The sequence below is a fragment of the Myotis lucifugus genome, unplaced genomic scaffold (assembly GCF_000147115.1).
Source record: "Myotis lucifugus unplaced genomic scaffold, Myoluc2.0 scaffold_61, whole genome shotgun sequence".
NCBI classification, from domain to species: domain Eukaryota; kingdom Metazoa; phylum Chordata; class Mammalia; order Chiroptera; family Vespertilionidae; genus Myotis; species Myotis lucifugus.
Window position 1 is genome coordinate 1,495,648 of NW_005871109.1, and position 18,372 is coordinate 1,514,019.

Here is an 18,372-nt window from a genome sequence, read left to right on the forward strand (position 1 = left end):
CCCTGGCCAGGTAGCTCAGTTGGTTAGAGCATTGTCTTGATACGCCAAGGTTGCAGGTTTGATCCCTGGTCAGGGCACATACAAGAATCAACCAATGAATGCATAAATAAGTGGAACAACCAAGTAATGTTTCTCTCTCTCCCTTCCTCCCTCTAAAACCAATGAAAATTAAAAATAAAATTTTTTTAAAAAGAAAAAATGTCGTTCCCTGCTGCTGCCATAGCAACAGAACCATGAGAGCTCCTGCCAAGGCGGGTCTGCCAGAGAAAAGTGAGAAATCTCGGGTTAGTCAAATTCTGCATCCCTCAGTTCTGTCATGACGGCCTCAGAGCAGGAGGGTTGAGGACCACATGGACAGGGATAAGCAAGTGTGGTTGGCGGCAGGAGGCACCATGGTAGAGCACCTATTCCAGGGAGCAGGGCATCCCCCGTCCTGCCTTCAGGAGCAGTTTTCAGGGCAACAAGGGCCCCTTTCAGAGGTGAGGGGCAGCCCAGGAGCTGCATCACTGTGCCCGGTCTCCTCCAGGGCCCTGCAGGCAGGAAGGAGTAACCTGCCAAAGACTAGGGGGAAACCTTAGCCTTGATTTATTTTCTGCTCTCTCCAAAGTCCTTTGGGTTACCCATGCTTAGACAGGAAAGAGTGAAGGCCAGCACAGCCTGCAGAGAGGGAGGGCAGGAGGCCACGGACATGACCGTGTCGAAGGAACCGCTAGACGGGGACCAGATGCACAGAGCCTCCTCGGCGGCCCCCAGGAGACCAGCAGTGAGACAGAATGAGGCCCCTTCTTACCTGGCATTTTTTATCCTTCCTTGGTGTTCTGTGAATTCTAACCTGGAAAAAAAAGCAAACGATGAAAACACAAACCAATGTCTTCTTCCCTTTTTAATTAATTCTCTGTTTAATCCCTGTCATCTCCACAACACACAATGTTGATTGTCAGCCAAACTGGGGACTGAGGGAAGACAATCTTGAGCCCACAGGCTCATAGCCTCCTTGTTTATCCCCCATCCAGGACATGGTGGAACCTGCACCAATTAATAGAATTTGTGATTATGCAAGGAAATGACTACAAGGACGCTGAAGTTAAATGACTGGGCTCACGGTACCTTCCATGGGGGTCATCTTTGTCTGTGTCCATGCTTTCCCTGAAAAACAGACAAACAAGCAAAAAAACACAAAAAGAACATGACTATTAAAGACATACACAATACCTTCTAATCATAATGCCAAAGGCTCTCATTTATCCAGAAACCAAACAATTAGAAAGGTCAAATAGCATAGTACTGCTTATGGATACGTAATAAACACATATAAATAAAAACAACTTGAAACTATATAAAACTCGGACTGGTTTTCCAGATTATCAGATGAAATTTATATATAATCTCAATAGAGTTTTCATGTTAACGTATTTTACCACATTGTGTGAAAATTGGGAATAGGTTGCACTTATGGAAACTGTTAGTTCATCAGCATATCTAAGTAACTACAATACCTACAATAACTCATTCTGGATAAATGGGGCTTATTCATTTGCAAAACATATCAAGCATCAGATATCTGTGCATACATACAGACTGGATTGTGTGGGGGACTGAAGTGAGGAGGGGAATCAGAGCCCCGAGGTGCCTTTCAGAGGCACTGCTGCCCAGTGTTCCGGTTCTCAGCATGTGGGGAACCCCAAGGAATGGGACAGAGGAGGGACTGGGGCAGAGGCTGTGGGACCCTATTTGGCTGCAGAGGTGCTGGGGTCCCAGCATGAACCTGCCTCCCTTCAACAGACTCCAGAAATCCAAGTTTCATGGCATCTTGTGTTTCAGTAGAAAATCGACTAGAATTCTCAGAGAAAGGAGTTCAAGGTCCCCAGGGTCGGCTCACAGCCTAATTCAGCTCCTAAATTTATCGGGCAGGCACTGACTCCCCCCTGGGCCTCTCCCCTTTCTCCTTATCCCATAGAAAGGAGGAAGTGCACCCTCCACACAAGGTATTTCTAGGGCAAAAATAACTTTTTCAGGAGCACTGAGTCATGGCATTCTGGAGCAGTGGTTCCCAGCAGCGCCCCGGGTGTCCTCGCAGACAGTGTCTCTAGCTGGTCCCGAGTCCGGAGGAAATCACATAGCCACACAGGCAAACGGAAACTTCCATCCCCTTTGTCTGGGCTTGTGTCTGCTTACTGAGGCCAGAGTGACCATCTCAGGGGAAGAGGAGCTCTGCCTGGAAGGTGTGATGTTAGTACAACAAAATGATAGGGAAAGGGATTATGGTTGCTCCATTAACAGAGTCTCCATGAATTCAAAGACTTGCAAACTAGGGTCCCTGAGGGAAACCTGATGGTGACAAGGTTGGAAACCATAGATAGCAGAGGTCTTAGAACATGTCAACGGTCCATAGAAAACATCTCCTGGTCTCTCTACTGGGGAATTACTGCCACAAAAGAACACCCTTCCGGTCTTCACTCCCATCCCTGGGCATTTGCTCTGAATCATCTGGGATAACTTGCATATTAACCATAGCATCTCCTAGTGGGCATCTGACCTCCAGCCACTATGCTCCCCAAGTCTGACCTGTGAACTTCAGCATAAGGGACATCTGCTGTAGTGGGGACTCCTCCTTGGAGATTTTCCCTCATTAAACAAAAGCAAACCTTTTAAATGGCCATTTGGGTAAGATTCCACACAGAGGCGTCAACAAAACAAACGTGACTGTTCTCCATACACTGCCTTATGCCCTAGTGTTTGTGCAGAGATAGAAGAGTTGACTGTAAGTGTGAAAGTTTACTTACTCAAAAGAAAAGTCATCAAGTCTAAAAAAAAACACACACAAAAATACTATTTAATATAACAGGTACATACTCGTTTCAATGATGTTTAAGGGCAATATCAATGTTCCTATGCTGTTTTTGGAGATGACCACTACTTACTTGTTCTGCAAATACAGGGTGTTCCCAAAAATGTATACACACACTTGGAATAATTATAAAGGCAATGCTTGTTAAAATACATTTCATTTTCAAGATCGAGCTATTCAAGTGTATATACATTTTTAGGGGACACCCTGTATTAACCAACTGATGTCTTCCTCAGGGAGGGGCCCTCAGGCAAAGCTCTCTCTGAAACCGCTGAGGTTACAGCCACGGACTCAGTCACTTGCTCAAAGGAGCAAAGGAAGGTAAAGGCGGGGTCAAGGCAGGAACTTGGCTTTAAGGCTCTTCTTTCCCCCTGATATGGACAGTCTGGGAGGGGGCTGATGCCTCAGCAGTGCTGGTGCTAGAGGTCCCCCCCACCCCTCCCCACTTGCTTCTGGGGCAAGGTAAAAGAAAACAACTGTGTGGCCTCCTGGATTGCATCTTTCACTCCCATCCCTTTCCCCAAAGGGGGTCCCTCTTCCAGGAGGAGCAGCCCCCGGATGCTCCACGCCCATGAACTGCCACTGTGTTCGGCCAGAAGAGGACTAGTCTGAGGGCCTTACTGGTAGTCGGTGGAGCTGCCTTTCCGCTTGCGGGTGCAATCCACGCCACTGGTGCCCAGGGAGCTGGAGAGGAGGTCCGTGGCGCCCGGGGACATGAAATCACTGATGGTTGAAGAAATGTCCATCCTCTGGTCCGCCATTGGGAGTCTGGAATTGGGACAAGGAGGCACAGAGGCGAGTTTATTTCCACGGGCTCTTCTAAATGCTGGAGGGCCAAGGTGGTGCTGGGCAGCGACAGGTGCCTGTTTGCAGCACCCACACCTCTCACCCAGCCCTGGAACAGGCGCTTGGCAGGAAGGGAAGAGCAGCGTGTCTACTTTAGCGCTAGTACAGGTGATTTCAGCTCACTGTGCGTTTTCCTGATGAAAAACCCAGAGGACCCAGGTGAGGGCGTGGAAGAACTAAACCAGAGCCCAGGGCTCCGGGAGCTACGGCCCATGCTTCCCCCCCAGGGGACCAAGTGTCCCAGATGTTCTGTGGGAGTCCTAACTTCATTTTCTTCCAACCAAGAAATCAAATCAATGAAATAGATGATTTACTTGTTATCTTTGTATTTTTGTTACAATTTTTGTAAATGTCATAGGAAAGTAGACAATATACTTCCCCAGACTATACAGGAGGGGGGAGAGGGGAGTAAAAGTAAGTTTACAGTTGATCGTAGGAAAAATAATATAATATAATAATTAATAACAATACAAGAATAAACTCTGTTTTGTGTATTCACAACTACAAACCTACTTTTGCCCAGTTTGGTCCCTCTCTCAGCAGCCCAGGCAAAGTCTGTCCTATCTTCCCTGACTGTCCTTTCATACCCAGCATCCCCTGCAAGAAAAACCTTGCATAATGAAATGAAGACACTATAAAAAATTTGCAAAACATTTTGAGAATTCATATTTTAAAAGCACAAAGTGAGCTGGCCCAAAGGAAGAGGCTGACAGGTACCTTACAAGGAACTCCAGCTCCAAACCAGGTTGAAGAGGGCCGTGTGCTGCCCGCAGTCAGGGCCGGGCTGCCCAGGATGTGACTGGGGCTCACTCCTCTCTGGGCCCGAGCTTCCTCATCTGCAAAGCAATGGCTAAGTGTGAGCGCTTGTTTTCACTGTTACTATCAGGCTCACAGATTCAGGAACCAGGCCCACCTGGTCAGGTGTGCGCCACCTTTTCACTTTCACAAGCACTGCTGGAGTGAACATCTTGGTGTGTATCCTGTATCTCCATGCACTTGCGCTATCATCTCTTAGGATAAATTTCTGAAAGTAGGACTGACAGAGCAAAAGGGGACACACACTGTACGCTTGGTACACACTGAAACACTGTGCTCCGGAGAACTCCAGTAATTTATATCCTCAACAAGAGCTCCTGTCAATCTGAAGGTAAGTACAGACCTCATTGTGTTTACTTGTATTTTTATTTTATTTTATTTATTTTATTTTATTTTTTTAAATATATTTTTATTGATTTTTTACAGAGAGGAAGGGAGAGAGATAGAGAGCTAGAAACATCGATGAGAGAGAAACATTGATCAGCTGCCTCCTGCACATCCCCCACTGGGAATGTGCCCGCAACCCAGGTACATGCCCTTGACCGGAATCGAACCTGGGACCTTTCAGTCCACAGGCCGACGCTCTATCCACTGAGCCAAACCGGCTTCGGCTACTTGTATTTTTAAATGACTACAGATGGTGCTCCTATGTTAGAGGCATCTCTCTGTTTTCCTTTGTGTCTACTCATGGCCCATTTTCCAGTAAGTTGTTCTCAGTATCTACAGGCCTCCAGACCATGTTCACCTGGGCATGATGGGAGAAAAGCTTACAGTCCACCTCCTCTCACCCAGAGGCCCAGTGCTGCCACGATCTGGACTCTCCGCTCCATTTGTTCACCCACTCTGCTATTGAGGATGTCATACTTTCTCTTTGTTCCTCAAACCCCTAACATCTCTCAGATCCTCATTCCTAGGTGATAACTTTGCTTTCTACTTCGCTGAGAAAATAGCCCACGCAGACGCTGCTGGTTAGGACCCCACACCCAGCGAGTGCCGAGTTGATCCTCTCTCACGACTCAGGACACTCACCCAGAAGTCTCTCCCTGCCCACAGCCCTGTATCACCCACTTTCCCGTCTCCTGGGTCATTCTCATGAGGATAAAAGCACACTGCAACAGTTCCGTACTGGAGGAAAAGAAACCTTTGAACTTCATTCCCCTCCAGTTACTGCCCCATTCCTGTTTCTAATTCCTTTCCTCTTACTCTATAAACCAACTCCAATCAGGCTTTTGTCCCCATCATGCCAATAAGACAGCCTCCACTGTCATGAGTGACCTCCTCACTGCTAAGTCCAATGGCCCATGTTCCATTCGCTCCCTATTTGACCCAACAGTGACATCTGATAGTTCTGACTTCTCCCTCCTCATCGTCTCCTGGTTTCAGAGATGCCACTTTCTCACAATTTTCCTTCGACGTCAGTGGCCACTCCGTTTTGGTCTCTTTAGCTAGTTCTTCCTCATCTCCCTCCCCTCTAAATGAGGGTCCCATGGTGTCCTTGAACCTCCCCCCTCTGTCTATACTCCTTTCCTAGGAGATCTGTTTAGTTTTATTGCTTCAAATACTAGCTATGCTAGGACAACTCCCAAATTAACATATCCAGCCCAGACCTCTCTCTGAATTCCAAGCTTGTATAACCATCTCCCTCTGAATGTACAATAACATCCTCGAACTAAAACATCCACAACCAAACCCCTGGCTTTCAGTCATGCCAATGTCAGTAAGCAGTATTTCAATCCTTCTGGTTCCTCAGCCCCCAAACCTGAAAGTCATTCTGACTCCTCTCTTTCTTTCACAACCTGCACCCAATCCATCACAAATCCTATTAGCTCAATGTTAAAAAAAAAAAAATCCAAAATTTAGCCACTTCTCCATTTTTACCTTTATATTTCTACTCAAATATCACTTTATCAATGATGCTTCCTTGAATATCCATGTACTACAACCCCCTGCCAATCCTCCCCGACCACCCCTACCCTGCTTTATTTTTTTCTATAGCCCTTATCAAAATTTGGCCTACAGTAATTAACTTCTTTATTTCTTCTCCATTAGACTATCAGCATGAGAAACGCAGGAATTTTGTGTGTCTTACTGCTTGCACCCTTAGTACCTGGACCACAGGAAGCACTCAATAAATGGACGTTGAATGAATTTATTTGTATATTAGAAATATATTCTTTGTTCATCATAGATGTTATAAATACCCCCCTTTTTGCCTTTCAACTTTGTTTATGGTATTTATATAATGAAAAATGACATTTTTAAAAAAAAGCCTTTTCTTACCCCCAAAATCATAAGGATATTCTCTTTGCCAATATTTTTTTATAATTTTACTTTATTTAGTTCTTCAATCCATTTGGAAATGATTTTTGGTACACTAAGAAATTCCCAACCTTATTTCCCTTCAATGGATAGATAACCAACACCATTACTAATCTACACATCCTGTTGCCAGTCATTTGAAATGCCATCTTTATTGATTCATTGCCTATCTCTGGACTTTTTAATCTGTTCCTCTGATCTAGTTATTTCCATTCTAGTACTACACTATTTATTATTGTGGCTTCATAATACATTTTACTACCTGGTAGAATAAATCCTTTCCCTCATTCTTATTCATTTCCTGGCTATTCTGATTTATTCTTTGAGAAGCATTTTATAATCATGTAATCACTGTTATATTACTACTGACATTAAGAGAAGTGGGTCAGGAGTGAGAACAGAGCCCTGCCGTCAGGGTCCTGGTGACCCTTCGGGCTGTGTGTTGGGCATGAGTGCCACCTCCAGCCCACCTCTCTTTGCATGAGGCAGAATATTTGAAGTTTCACCACTTCCTGAAGGAAAAACTACCATGGAAGCTGCCAATAAGCCAGTGGGAGAGGGGGATGGTAGGAAATATGACGACTTATTACCTGAAGTTAGAGTTCTTCAACCTCCGATCCACCGTGGGGGAGAAAGGAGCCACTGGACTTGGTCACCTCAGGGCGATTTTCATGTTTTGCAGTTTCCTTTCAGGCAGTCAACTTCTCTCAGAAACCTGCAGCGGGGCCCACCGGAAAAGAAAACCCAGACAGGTCACTCTGGGGTAAATATGTTTTAAAATCTCATATTAGGTAAGGGAGATGGGGGAGCTAGCTCAGAACTCCTCGTCGCAGGGAGTAACTGGGCTGCGCACAATCCCTCCTTCAGCGGCCTGTGAGACTAACTACAGACACCTGAGGGGGTCACGTGTTGGTGGTTTAGTTTAACAAGAAATATGTTAGCAGATGTTTTCTGTTAAAAACAATGGCTTTTAAATTACTAAACACGGGTTTTGGGACATGGCCTTAAGAAAGATAATTATATTTTTCACTTCTCCTACTGGGCCAAGCAATAATAACACTCAAGCAGTAATTGAGTACTTTGCATTGAGCCCTGTTCTTATTGCATTGTATAGATTAACTCACTTAAAACTGAAGGATAATTCTATGAGGCAGATACTATTGTTTTCTTCATTTTACCGAGGAGAAGGCTGGGACAGAGAGGTGAAGGAACGAGGCAAGTTCACACAGCTGGGGTGGAGGGGCGCCAGAAGCCACCCTCACTGCTAATGCTGTCACTCAACACCCCCAGGTGAAGTCAGTTACCTAAACGCAGACAAGGAACAAGGGGAAACAAGTCCTGAGAAAACACTGAGCCAACACAAAACGCCAGCAGAGCCAATACTTTAAGCATTTTAGCTTACTCCCAGAAGGTTTAAGAAAATGTCCGTGAACCTCAAGCACGCCTGTGCACACACAAAGCTAAGGGAGAAATCCGCTGGGAAAAGGCACCTGCTCATGTGAACAACGTGAGCACTGCCCTGCCCATCTCCTCCTGGCAGGACAGAGGGGTCTCCTCTCTGCCCTGTGTTCCCTGCATCTGGGAGGAGGTGGCTGGAAAGGAAGACGAGAGGTGCAGGCACCCTCTGCCTCCTGCCCCGTTCTGCCCTGAGATGGCAAAACTTTGGTTTTAGGTGGGGCTTTACTGACCTCGCTGAAGCAAGAGTTCCGGCGTTTTGCATTCCACTGGCTAATTCTTGCCATCTGTGGACTATCTATCTTTGTCTTCTTGATCATTACAGAGGCCTTCAGATGAATATCCAGGAATAGAACTGATTTGTCCTCTTAATTTATGCCCCTCTGCAGTCTGACTCAGAAACCTTCACTGTCTGAGACCCATGTGCAAACAACCTGACCGGAGCTCTGGACTTCTAGTTCCTGAGCCTCAGGTGACACAGCAGCAGGAAATGGACGCAAAGTCCCCAGGAAGTGCTGCTGGAGGCAGGCTCACCGTGGGACTCCATCTAAGTCCCATTCCCCGCCAGGTCACACACTATCCTCCCACCCCTCAAATGAGTATCCCAAGATCCACCCTGGGCATCCTTTCCCTCCTTCCCACACTCCACAACCCCCAGTGAGCCCTCCGCTGGATGGGTTCAGCCACTTCCCTCGCCCCCTGGTTGCCTCCAACCAGGCTGCTCTCCTCTCAGCCCCCTCCTCACTGTGGCCAGAGACAGGACACCCCCTGCTCAAAATACTTCAGCAGCTTCTGCTCTGCTCCATGCCTTCCAGATAAAACCTCGAACTCCCTAGCAGGAAATGCCAGGCCTCCACCATGGCTTGCTAGCCCTCCAGCCCAACCCTCCTCATCGGCTGCCAAAAGCTCGAGGCCCCTGAGATACTTAAGTTCCCAACCTCAGCTGTGCCCACAGTGTCCTGCAGGTGTGGCTCCCTTTAGCCACTCCATCACCTGGTGAGCTCCTGCTTCCCTTCCCAGTGCCCTCAGGTCACCTCCTGTTCGCTCTTCAACCCTTCCCGACACACCCTGTGGCCTCTATCTACCTCTGCCCCCCGCCCCACTGTGATCTTATTGTTAGGTGTCTCCCAGTACCACCCCTCACTCCCCACCCCCCGAAACTTAGATGAAGGTTCTAGGTACCAAAAGCCATGTGAAATTTCTTATTTTGATAAATGTTTCCAATACTCAAATTTACTTTATAGAAATAACAAATGGTAACATGGATTTTGGCACTACATTTTGCAAAACAAAGGCTTTTTGGCCTTTCTTATATGTTTGGACAAAGTAAGGAAACTAAATCAGCTGTGATACTTAACAATTATTTTTGGAAAACTGTCTTCTCTCTGAGAAAGTATTCTTAGATGTAAGACAATAAACGATACAACAAAAGAAAGACCACACCCTCTTTCTGTGCTACCTACTTTAGAAAGAGTCTTGACTCAAGGGAGGGGGCTCCAATGGACAGAGGTACTGTGAGAGGGGCCCTTGCTAGGGGGGCAGGGCCAGCTCTGGTGCTGCCAACCAAGTGGCACATGGCAAGAATGCTTTGGGGAGAGCCTGCCCTGGAGTCAGGGCCACATGTGTGCCCACTTCTGAGTTAGAGAATCCAGAGGTGGGGGAGGCTCACTGGCCAGCCAGAAAAAGTGAGGCACAAAGGGACTTGTGCAGTGTGCTGGGAGGAACTCAGCACCCTCTGTCCCAGCACAGTGCCTTGAGCTCCTCAGAGCACAGGGAGGAGACTCTCAGAGGCTCCACAAGGAAGTCAGGAGGCTGGAAGGAGGGGTCACAGCTCAGGCACTCCTGCAGAGAAGCCTGCAGCTGAGAAGGATGAGGGTATCAACCACTCCAGAGGGAGACACAGATGCTCCTCTGAGCCGAGTGGGCAAGGCCCAGTGCCCCTTAAGAAACCCACACAGACTGTATACAGGAAGATGGCCATATGCAAGACCACCAGTCACACAGCAGGGGTCTCTCTGCCCCTGCCCCCCGCCCCAGCACCCCAGAATTCTGCAAGGAGATAAAGGGCACCTGCAGGCTCTATTAAGGTTCTAACTATCAGCTGCCCTCCCTGTGGGGAGCGTCTGCAGGCCGCCTGGGTATCAGGCCCGGCCCTGTAACTGGACTTGACTGAAGATAAGATGGACAGGACAGCCGCCAGTTTGGAACAGAGCCTTTGGCACATGTTTCTTTGTGCCAAGACCAGCGGTTTTCTGACTAGCTCATGTTCTGGATGGACAAAAACATGAGGAAGAAATCAGCTTTGCTACTGTTAAGCCACTGAGATGCTGAGGTTGGCTATTACTAGGGTGACCAAGTCTTCTGTTTGCCTGGGACCTCCCCATTTTAGCACTAAAAGTCCTGCATCCCAGGAAAACCCCTCTGTCCCAGATGAACCAGGATGGTTGGTCATCTGGTTCTTATTGCTGTATCACTACCTCCTAAGCTGCCCGACACAGGCAGGAGGAAGGAAATACAGAGCAAGATCCTGGAGCCACAGACCCAGCTGACATGGGAGGAACCAAAGGGAACAGCCAAAGGGAACTGTCTAGTTCCATCTTCACGATAACCTGCCCATTAACTGTGATTATTAACCCAATATTCCAGGGAAGGGACTACAGATTGAAGGGTCCAAGTCATCTTCAGATGGCACAGCTGGCCAATGAGGACTGAGCCGAGGTGTGTCTGGCTTTGGTTCTAATCACCACCCTGCTGCTAGTGCTGCCTCCAAAACCAACCCTGCAAAGTAACGACAAGACCCCCAACCAAGCACTCCTGGGGACGGAATGAGGGGAAATGCTAAGAGGGAGCAATCCTGGTCCAGAAACCGAGCACATAAGCCGTCTCTGGGCTTCCTGGCGAAGAGGGCAGAGAGGGACCCCTGGGTCCTCCGCCAGGCTGGGGCGTGTATCAGCTAGTCCACTGGAACAGGATGAGCCAGGAGGTGTATCCGCCAAGGGAGGGTCTCCATGGGACCTGAGCAATGCTGTGCAGAACGGCTATGGGGAAACATGCTTCGAGAAAGAACACAGGTCTTCCCCCTTTAAAAATGGGACCCCAGGGAAAGCCTGCCCCGCCCTCTCGCTGAATAGAGTTCTGTTAAGACCATTTTGTGAAGCCCCAGGATGTCACTGGAGCAATAAATGGGCACAGCTTAGGGAAAAATGGGCGAGAGTGAATCAACATCTTTGATTACCTTGCCTGGTAGCTATGTGCTAATTAACCTACTTCCCCACAGCATCCCAGACCCCCAGGTTTACTGAGGGGATGAATGTGGACTTGCTCAGGTCTGTTCAGATGGTGGTGGCCTTTGAGCTGAAGGGGCCCTGTCCCCTCTGCAAGTCCCCCGGACCCTGCTTACTCTGACAGCCTGTGGGTAGTTTGGTTGCCTTTGCCACAGATAGATTTAGAGAACATTCACCCAGTGAGACTAGGTACTTTGAGCCCTAGAGCAAGCATGTCAAACTCAAGGGCTTTGGGTCACATGACTCATTTATTTGGTCCGCGTTAGCCTTTGAGTTTGACATGCTTGGCCTAGAGGTTTGCACCAGGATTATTCGACAAGCATTTCTCTAGCCCCCGGTGGAAGCCAGGGCACTGGGGACACAGAAAGGAAGCAGCAGACCTTATGTTCAAGATTCCTTCTATCTGGCTGGAGAGACAGTGTTTAAGTAAAGACATGATGGCATGACCCCTGCAACAAACAGGCAGGGCCATCCTCACAGCTGTGTGAGCAGCACATGACTCCAGGATGTGCCTTTGCCTTTCAGTGGCAGAGATTTGTGGAGCCATTATGACAAACTTCCAGTAGGTGGCAGTCAAGTGTTTTGAGGAAGGTGTGCCTTATCTCTCCTAGTTGTGGGCATGTATAGCCTGGCTCCTGACTTCTTCTTTTTAAAAATGCTACAGAATAAGAGAAGAGAGCCTGGTCCTAAAAATTCAGGGGAAGAACACTCTTTTCATCAAAAAACTTACTACCTGAATTTGAAGCAAGTTCTGGGAAACATCTGCATCTTGTTCTAAAGGAAACAAAAGGAGTGTGCACCACTGTTACTTGGTGGGAAAGGGAAAGGTGCTGGGTGAGGGAGAGCCCAGTGAAGAGGGGGTGGCCCAAAAGGCTCTCTGTGCTTCTGGTTGGGCTGCAGCTGGGGCAGCTGGGACAGGCAGCAGGGGGTGGGCCCAAGGAGGGCCGAGACTCAGAGACAGAGAGAGGCCTTTTCTGAGATCGGGGGAAGGTTGAGAGGACAGAAAATGGGAAGAATACTAGGCAGTGGAGAAAAGGGATACCGAGGGATCTTATATGGAGTGGCCTTTACCTTGCATCATCGCAGAGAGTGAGGCCAACTGTGAAGCAGGGCTGGGCCCCGTGGACAGGCCAGGCAGGGGTGCGGGGGGCAAGGGGTGCACAGCAGCTGAGTCTGGCGGGTGAGGCCACACTGCAGGCACTGATTCAGAGCCTGCCAACCAGGCCTGTGCCCTCCCTGCCACCTCCACAAGCAGCAGAGGAAGAGCTGGGATTCTCCCCCAGTGAGGGGCAGGTGGGAATGGTCAGTACAGAGCCTCTGGAGCCAAAAGCCTGAGTTCAAGTCCCAGCTCCACCACTTACTAGCCCTGTGTCCTGGGCCAGTTCCATGACCTCTGGGAGCTGCAGTTTCTCACAGACTGAGGGAGCTCAATATATGAAAAGTACTTAGAAGGCTCGTCAGGCTAACTGTGGTTATTGATGTGGATGCTGGTGAAAAAGGAGTACAGAAAGCTGTGGAAAGGTAAGCGCTGATGTCAAAGAAAAGCAAACTCAGACTGGAAATCTCGGGCTGAAGGAGCTCAGAAATGGTGAGAAAGAAGCATGGGGAGTGGGGAGACTGACTGGCAAGTGGACAAGAAAGAACTTAAAAGTGAGGAGCTCCAGGACAGGGAGCTCGGGGACCAGGAGGGAGGCGATGAGGGTGACTGGGAGAGGCTGGAGAGAGGGACCTGGGAGGGGGACCAGAGAATATCCCAGAGGTCAGCGTTTGGCAACAGGAAATACTGAAGGCTGAAGAATTTGAAAAGTAAGTGGCATTTTATTTTTAAAATTATTATTTTTTAATCCTCACCTGAGTATATGTTTTCAGTGATTTTACAGAGAAAGGAAGGGAGAGAAACATCAATGTGAGAGAGAAACATTGAGTGGGGTGCTTCCTGTATGTGCCCTGACCAGGGAACCTGCACCCTAGTTATGTGCCCTGACTGGAAATTGAACCTACAACCTCTTGGTATATAGGACGATGCTCCAACCAACTAAGCCACCCAGCCAGAGTATAAGTGGTATTTTAAAAATCCAATCTCTTCATTTTATGGTCAATAAAACTAAAAAGACATAGCCCCTCCTACAGAAAGCTGGGAACAGGATGAGAATGTTAAGCCAGTGGGTGATAATAACAGAATTATGGAGCTGCCCAGGGAGATGAGATGCTGAAAGCAAAGGACCATAATTTCCCTACAGAGATGCACCCGGGGCTTTGGGGTGAAACAGTGACCCCTGGCTAAGAGGTACTGGGGGCACTGGGAGGTGGGCATCCTCCTATGTCCCACCCACATAGGTTTTGGCTGAGAGGTAAGAAGGCCTCAGATGACTACCATGACCCCAACACCCTAAAGCAATCCATCCAACACAACTTACTGAGCACCCATACATGCCAGGTATTTTCTAAATTACCACCACAAATTGTATGTAGCAAACTTACATTCAAGACAATTTTATAATAAAGAAGACACCGTTAGTGGGCTTGCCTACAATCATTCATTAATCTTTCAACAAATATTTTGAGGGCATCCAAGTGCCAGGCACAGTTCTCCACGGCAGTGCTGGGGGTGTGGAGGGGGGGAGACAGATCCCCGTGCTCACACGTTCTGGTGAGGAGGGCGAGCAAAGATAAATAAGTAAATAATGCTGGGAAGTGGCAAGTGCTGGGAGGAAAGTCAGACAGGGCAGGAAGCGCACTGGAGAGGAAAGTCGACTAAACGTGAGGAGGTAAGGGGTCGAGGAAGGAGCGTTCCGGAGAGAAGAGCCCATCAAAGGGCTGTGATGAGCCAACAGTGTTAGAGGATCAGCACTGATCCTGCTTGGGTTTTTCTTCTTTAAATTTTTATTGCTTTTGAGAGAGAGAGGAAGGGAGAGGGGGAAAGAGAGAAACATCGACCGGCTGCTTCCTGCACACTCCCCAACCAGAGCATGTGTCCTGACCAGGAATCAAACCTGCGAACTTTCTGTGCACAGGACAACACCCAACCAACCCATGGCCGGCTTGGGTTTTAAATCTGGCTTGAGTGCTGAGAAGAGGCTGTGGGGAGGGAGGCTTCTTAAGTGGGGACCGTGTATGACCAGGGGAGGAGGGACCATGTGCATGTGTTGGGGGCCTGTATGTTTATGTTGCATGGTGGTTTGCAGGTGTGTGTGTATATGGGGGAACAGTAAAGGTAGCACAGGAAGAGCAGTAAGGACACGACTAGCATAGCCTGGGAAAAGATGCTACAGCTCAGCTGTGGTCTTAGGAGTGGAGGTGGTGAGAAGTGGTTGAATACTAGGTAGTATATTTTCAGGCAGGCTGTGCTGATTGACAGCAATGAGGTATAAGAGGAGTCCAGGCTGAGTGGCCATGGGGGGGTGATGAGAAGTTGTTGATTCTTAGTATACTCTGAAGGAACAGCCAACGGGATTTCCTGACTATATTTTTCTGACGTGAGGGGCGACAGCCAGTCTGTGAACAGCAAGGGGCCGGCAGACGGGGGAGAAAAGACAGCTTGAGTGGACTTGCCAGGCAGTGCACCCTGCGTGACAGCTGGAGGAGTCCACCCAGCAGGGACAGGAGCCGTTGGTTTAGGAAAATGGCTCAAGTGAGAGGAGCCTGTGGACATCTAGGCTGCATCACAGATCACACGGCTGCAGTCCCCCTGCACCCACCTTTCTGGAGCGGACACTACCTCCCATTTACTGAGCTCCAAATGTGCCAAGGGTGGTGCTGGCCCTCACACAGCCCATTTGGCCCTCACAATGACCTTTTGGAGAAGGCATTGTTATCAACATCCTGTAGGAGATGGCACTGAGGCTCAGAGAGGTGCAGCAACTTGTCCAAGATCACACAGCTGGGAGGTGGGGAAGAGGGACTGAACCTAGATGTGCCCATCTCCACAGCTGGGACTCCACACAGGCTTTGCTGCTTCAGTGACTCAGCAAAGAAAAGCAAAAGCAAAGGCTCTGTCCCAAGTAGGAGAAAGAGGGCAGGACAGGCTTGTGCCCATCCACCTCCTACCTACACTGCAAAAATGCCAAAACTGGTAACAAGGACACCAACCAACCAAAACTCTGGGGGAATGGCAGGTGTTTAACTGGTTAACTCACAGTTAACCAGGTGATCCTTTCTGTTTCGACTCTGAATTACTTTCTGACATGCACTTGCCCACTTGCCTGCCCGGGCAAGCACAGCTTGAAAAAGACGATTTGATCTTGTGACCAGTCTCGAGACTGTCCAGCTGGGCCCCAGACCTAAGATGTTCATCTGAGTGTGCCCTGACCCCAGGAATAACCCTGCCAGTTCCTCCTTAACTGAAACGAAATCAGCTTGTTTTCTTTCATCTGCCTCTTTCTGACAGGAGGCTTAAGAAAAATGTTTCGGTGATTTCAGTTTCGTTTTCCTGAGCTTTGGTTACAGCAAGTGTTCCATGTCTAAGGATCTGAGAAAGCATGGGTGTCAGAGCTCCAGATACTTTTTCTGAGAGAATATTCGTTGTAGGAATCACAATAAAAATAACAAGGCAAAAACAGTAGCAGCAGAAACTACACATTAGGATTTTACTTTGTGCCAGTCATTGTTGTTTCATTTTGTTGTCCAAGAAGGAGTAACTCATTCTCAAAGAGGTCAAGCAACCGGCCTGGAATTCCTCAGCTCCCGGGTGAGAAAGCCAGGATTCAGGCCCAGGTCTGCTGGACTCCAGAGCAGGTGAAGGAGTATTATTCTTTCTGAATTAAATTAATTAAAATAAAAAATAAACCTCCTATCAATCAATAAAAAGACAAATACCTCAATGGAAACATAAGTCAAGAATATGAAGAGGGAATTCATAAAGGTTGTGCAGGCAGAGGCCACAAAGCACCAAAACAAACTTGGTAAAGAGCAGGGAGCCTGGCTGGTTTTCCTTTCTCTAAAACCTAAACATGAACATTAAAAACATATGTACAGGTGGGAGGGGTGAAAAAACAGATGATAATAAAAACTGTTTCAGACTCTTTAAGATATGTATTTTCAAAAAGAGAAGGAGAAACATCAAAACACCTTATTTCTCTGAGAATGGATGCAGGTAAGAATTCTGATTTCCATCACAAATCTAAGAGAAATAAAACCACTTCTTTTCATTTCAAATCTCTACTAAGGTTCTCTACCTAATTTATAAGCTATTACAAACACACACACATACTCCCTTTCTTATACTTTCAAAGATCCAATACATATATTTTTAACATTCCTTTTACTCTCTTGATATGAAATTTGTAAATAATATAACCTACCAACACTTATAACTTCAAAAACAATCAAACATAATAACCTAACTGTAATACAAAGAAGAAAGAAAATAATGTTAGTTAGAATAAGATAATACATATGTCAATAAGCAATGTTGTGCATGACAACCCTAGAAGATAATGAAAGATGCTTATACCTATTTATAACAAAAAGTAAACCTCTCAAACCTCAGAGGGAAGGCAGGGGAGAGTTGTGGGGTGTAAGAGATCAACCAAAGGACTTGTATGTATGCATATAAACATAACCAACGGACACATACACTAGGGGTGTAAGGACATATGGTGGGGGGTGAGAGTGGCTGGGGAGAGGTCAATGGGGGGAAAAAGGAGACATATGTAATACTTAAAAAAAAAGTAAACCTCATATAAATAAATGGTGGTTGTGTTCCTTGAAAATTCCATATACGGTATGTCCTTGGATAACGTCATTTTATTCAATGTCATTTTGTTACAATGTTGATGAGAAAAACAAAACTGACTCTGGCTAGGTTTGCTGTCTGCATGGAGTGTGCATGGTCTCCCATGTCTGCATGAATTTTCCCTGGTACTCGGGTTTCCTCCCACATCCCAAAGATGTGCACGTCAGATGAATTGGCGTGTCTACAGTGTCCCAGTCTGCGTGAGTGTGGGTGGAGGGCGTCTTGTCCAGGGCTGGGTCCTGCTTTGTGCCCTGAGCTTCAGGGATAGGCTCTAGCCACTGGTGACCCTGAACTGGAACAAGCAGGTTGGAAAATAATTATCTTACTTGTTTTTACTAATATTTCTTAAATGTATGTACAGCTCACATTTATTTCAATGTTTAATATTAGAAGTGTTTTGGGCCTTTATTTAAAATCTTGGTGATGTTTTGTGACCAGAAATCTGCTTTAGGAACTTAACTCTTATTTCTGTCACTGCCTATGGCAAAATCGGTTTTGTCATACATTGTTTTGCTTAGAGTCGCAGTTTCCAAGAAGCTATCAATGATGTTAAGTGAGGACTTACTGTATATTAAAATTATTTGTGTTCATGTGTGAAAATAGAGTCAGATTCCAGGCTCAGAAAATTATAAACAACACTAGGGGCCCAGTACATGAATTCATGCACCTTGAAAGGAACTGTGGGCCATGAGGCTGCAGTGGGCACAGAGGTGGGTCTTGGCCCATCCTCCAGGCCCCTGCCCAGCCCCTCCCACTGCCCCCCCCCCATCCCCGGTCTGCTGGTAGCCTGCTCCCACTGCCCCTGCTCACACCCACTGACAACGCGGAGCGATTGGGGCCAGCGCCATCAGTGAGTGCAAGTGATGGCTGCTGCCCCGATTGCCCCTCAGGAGCGGGGGGAGGGGAGGAGTGTGGAGAAGCCTTCAGGGGCTATCAGGGCCAGCAGCTGCCGCTCGCACCCACTGATGGCACTGAGCAATTGGGACCGATGCTGGGCACCAGCAGCGGGTGCGAGCAGGGCTGGCACCAGCAGTGGGTGCGAGCGGCAGCTGCCAGCCCAGATAGCCCCT

At 47.7% G+C, this 18,372-nt stretch overlaps 1 protein-coding gene across 11 annotated transcripts in view; it reads right to left on the reverse strand.

Moving 5' to 3' along the window:
* ARNTL (aryl hydrocarbon receptor nuclear translocator like) overlaps positions 1–18,372 on the reverse strand; it is a 105,029-nt gene that overhangs the window by 29,130 nt on the left and 57,527 nt on the right. For 5 of the 11 annotated variants that reach the window (XM_023754517.1, XM_014456590.2, XM_014456593.2 and 2 more), the window contains exons 3-8: positions 7,420–7,544; positions 4,412–4,530; positions 3,470–3,616; positions 2,784–2,804; positions 1,108–1,146; positions 791–832 (exon numbers count right to left, since the gene is read on the reverse strand). In XM_023754517.1, coding sequence (XP_023610285.1) covers positions 791–832; positions 1,108–1,146; positions 2,784–2,804; positions 3,470–3,609 — 242 coding nt within the window. In that variant the 5' untranslated portion in view covers positions 3,610–3,616; positions 4,412–4,530; positions 7,420–7,544. Of the gene's footprint in view, positions 1–790; positions 833–1,107; positions 1,147–2,783; positions 2,805–3,469; positions 3,617–4,411; positions 4,531–4,607; positions 4,731–7,419; positions 7,545–7,953; positions 7,973–8,007; positions 8,134–18,372 lie in introns of those variants that run through there. The other 6 variants (XM_014456592.2, XM_014456591.2, XM_014456588.2 and 3 more) reach the window with 5 other exon arrangements.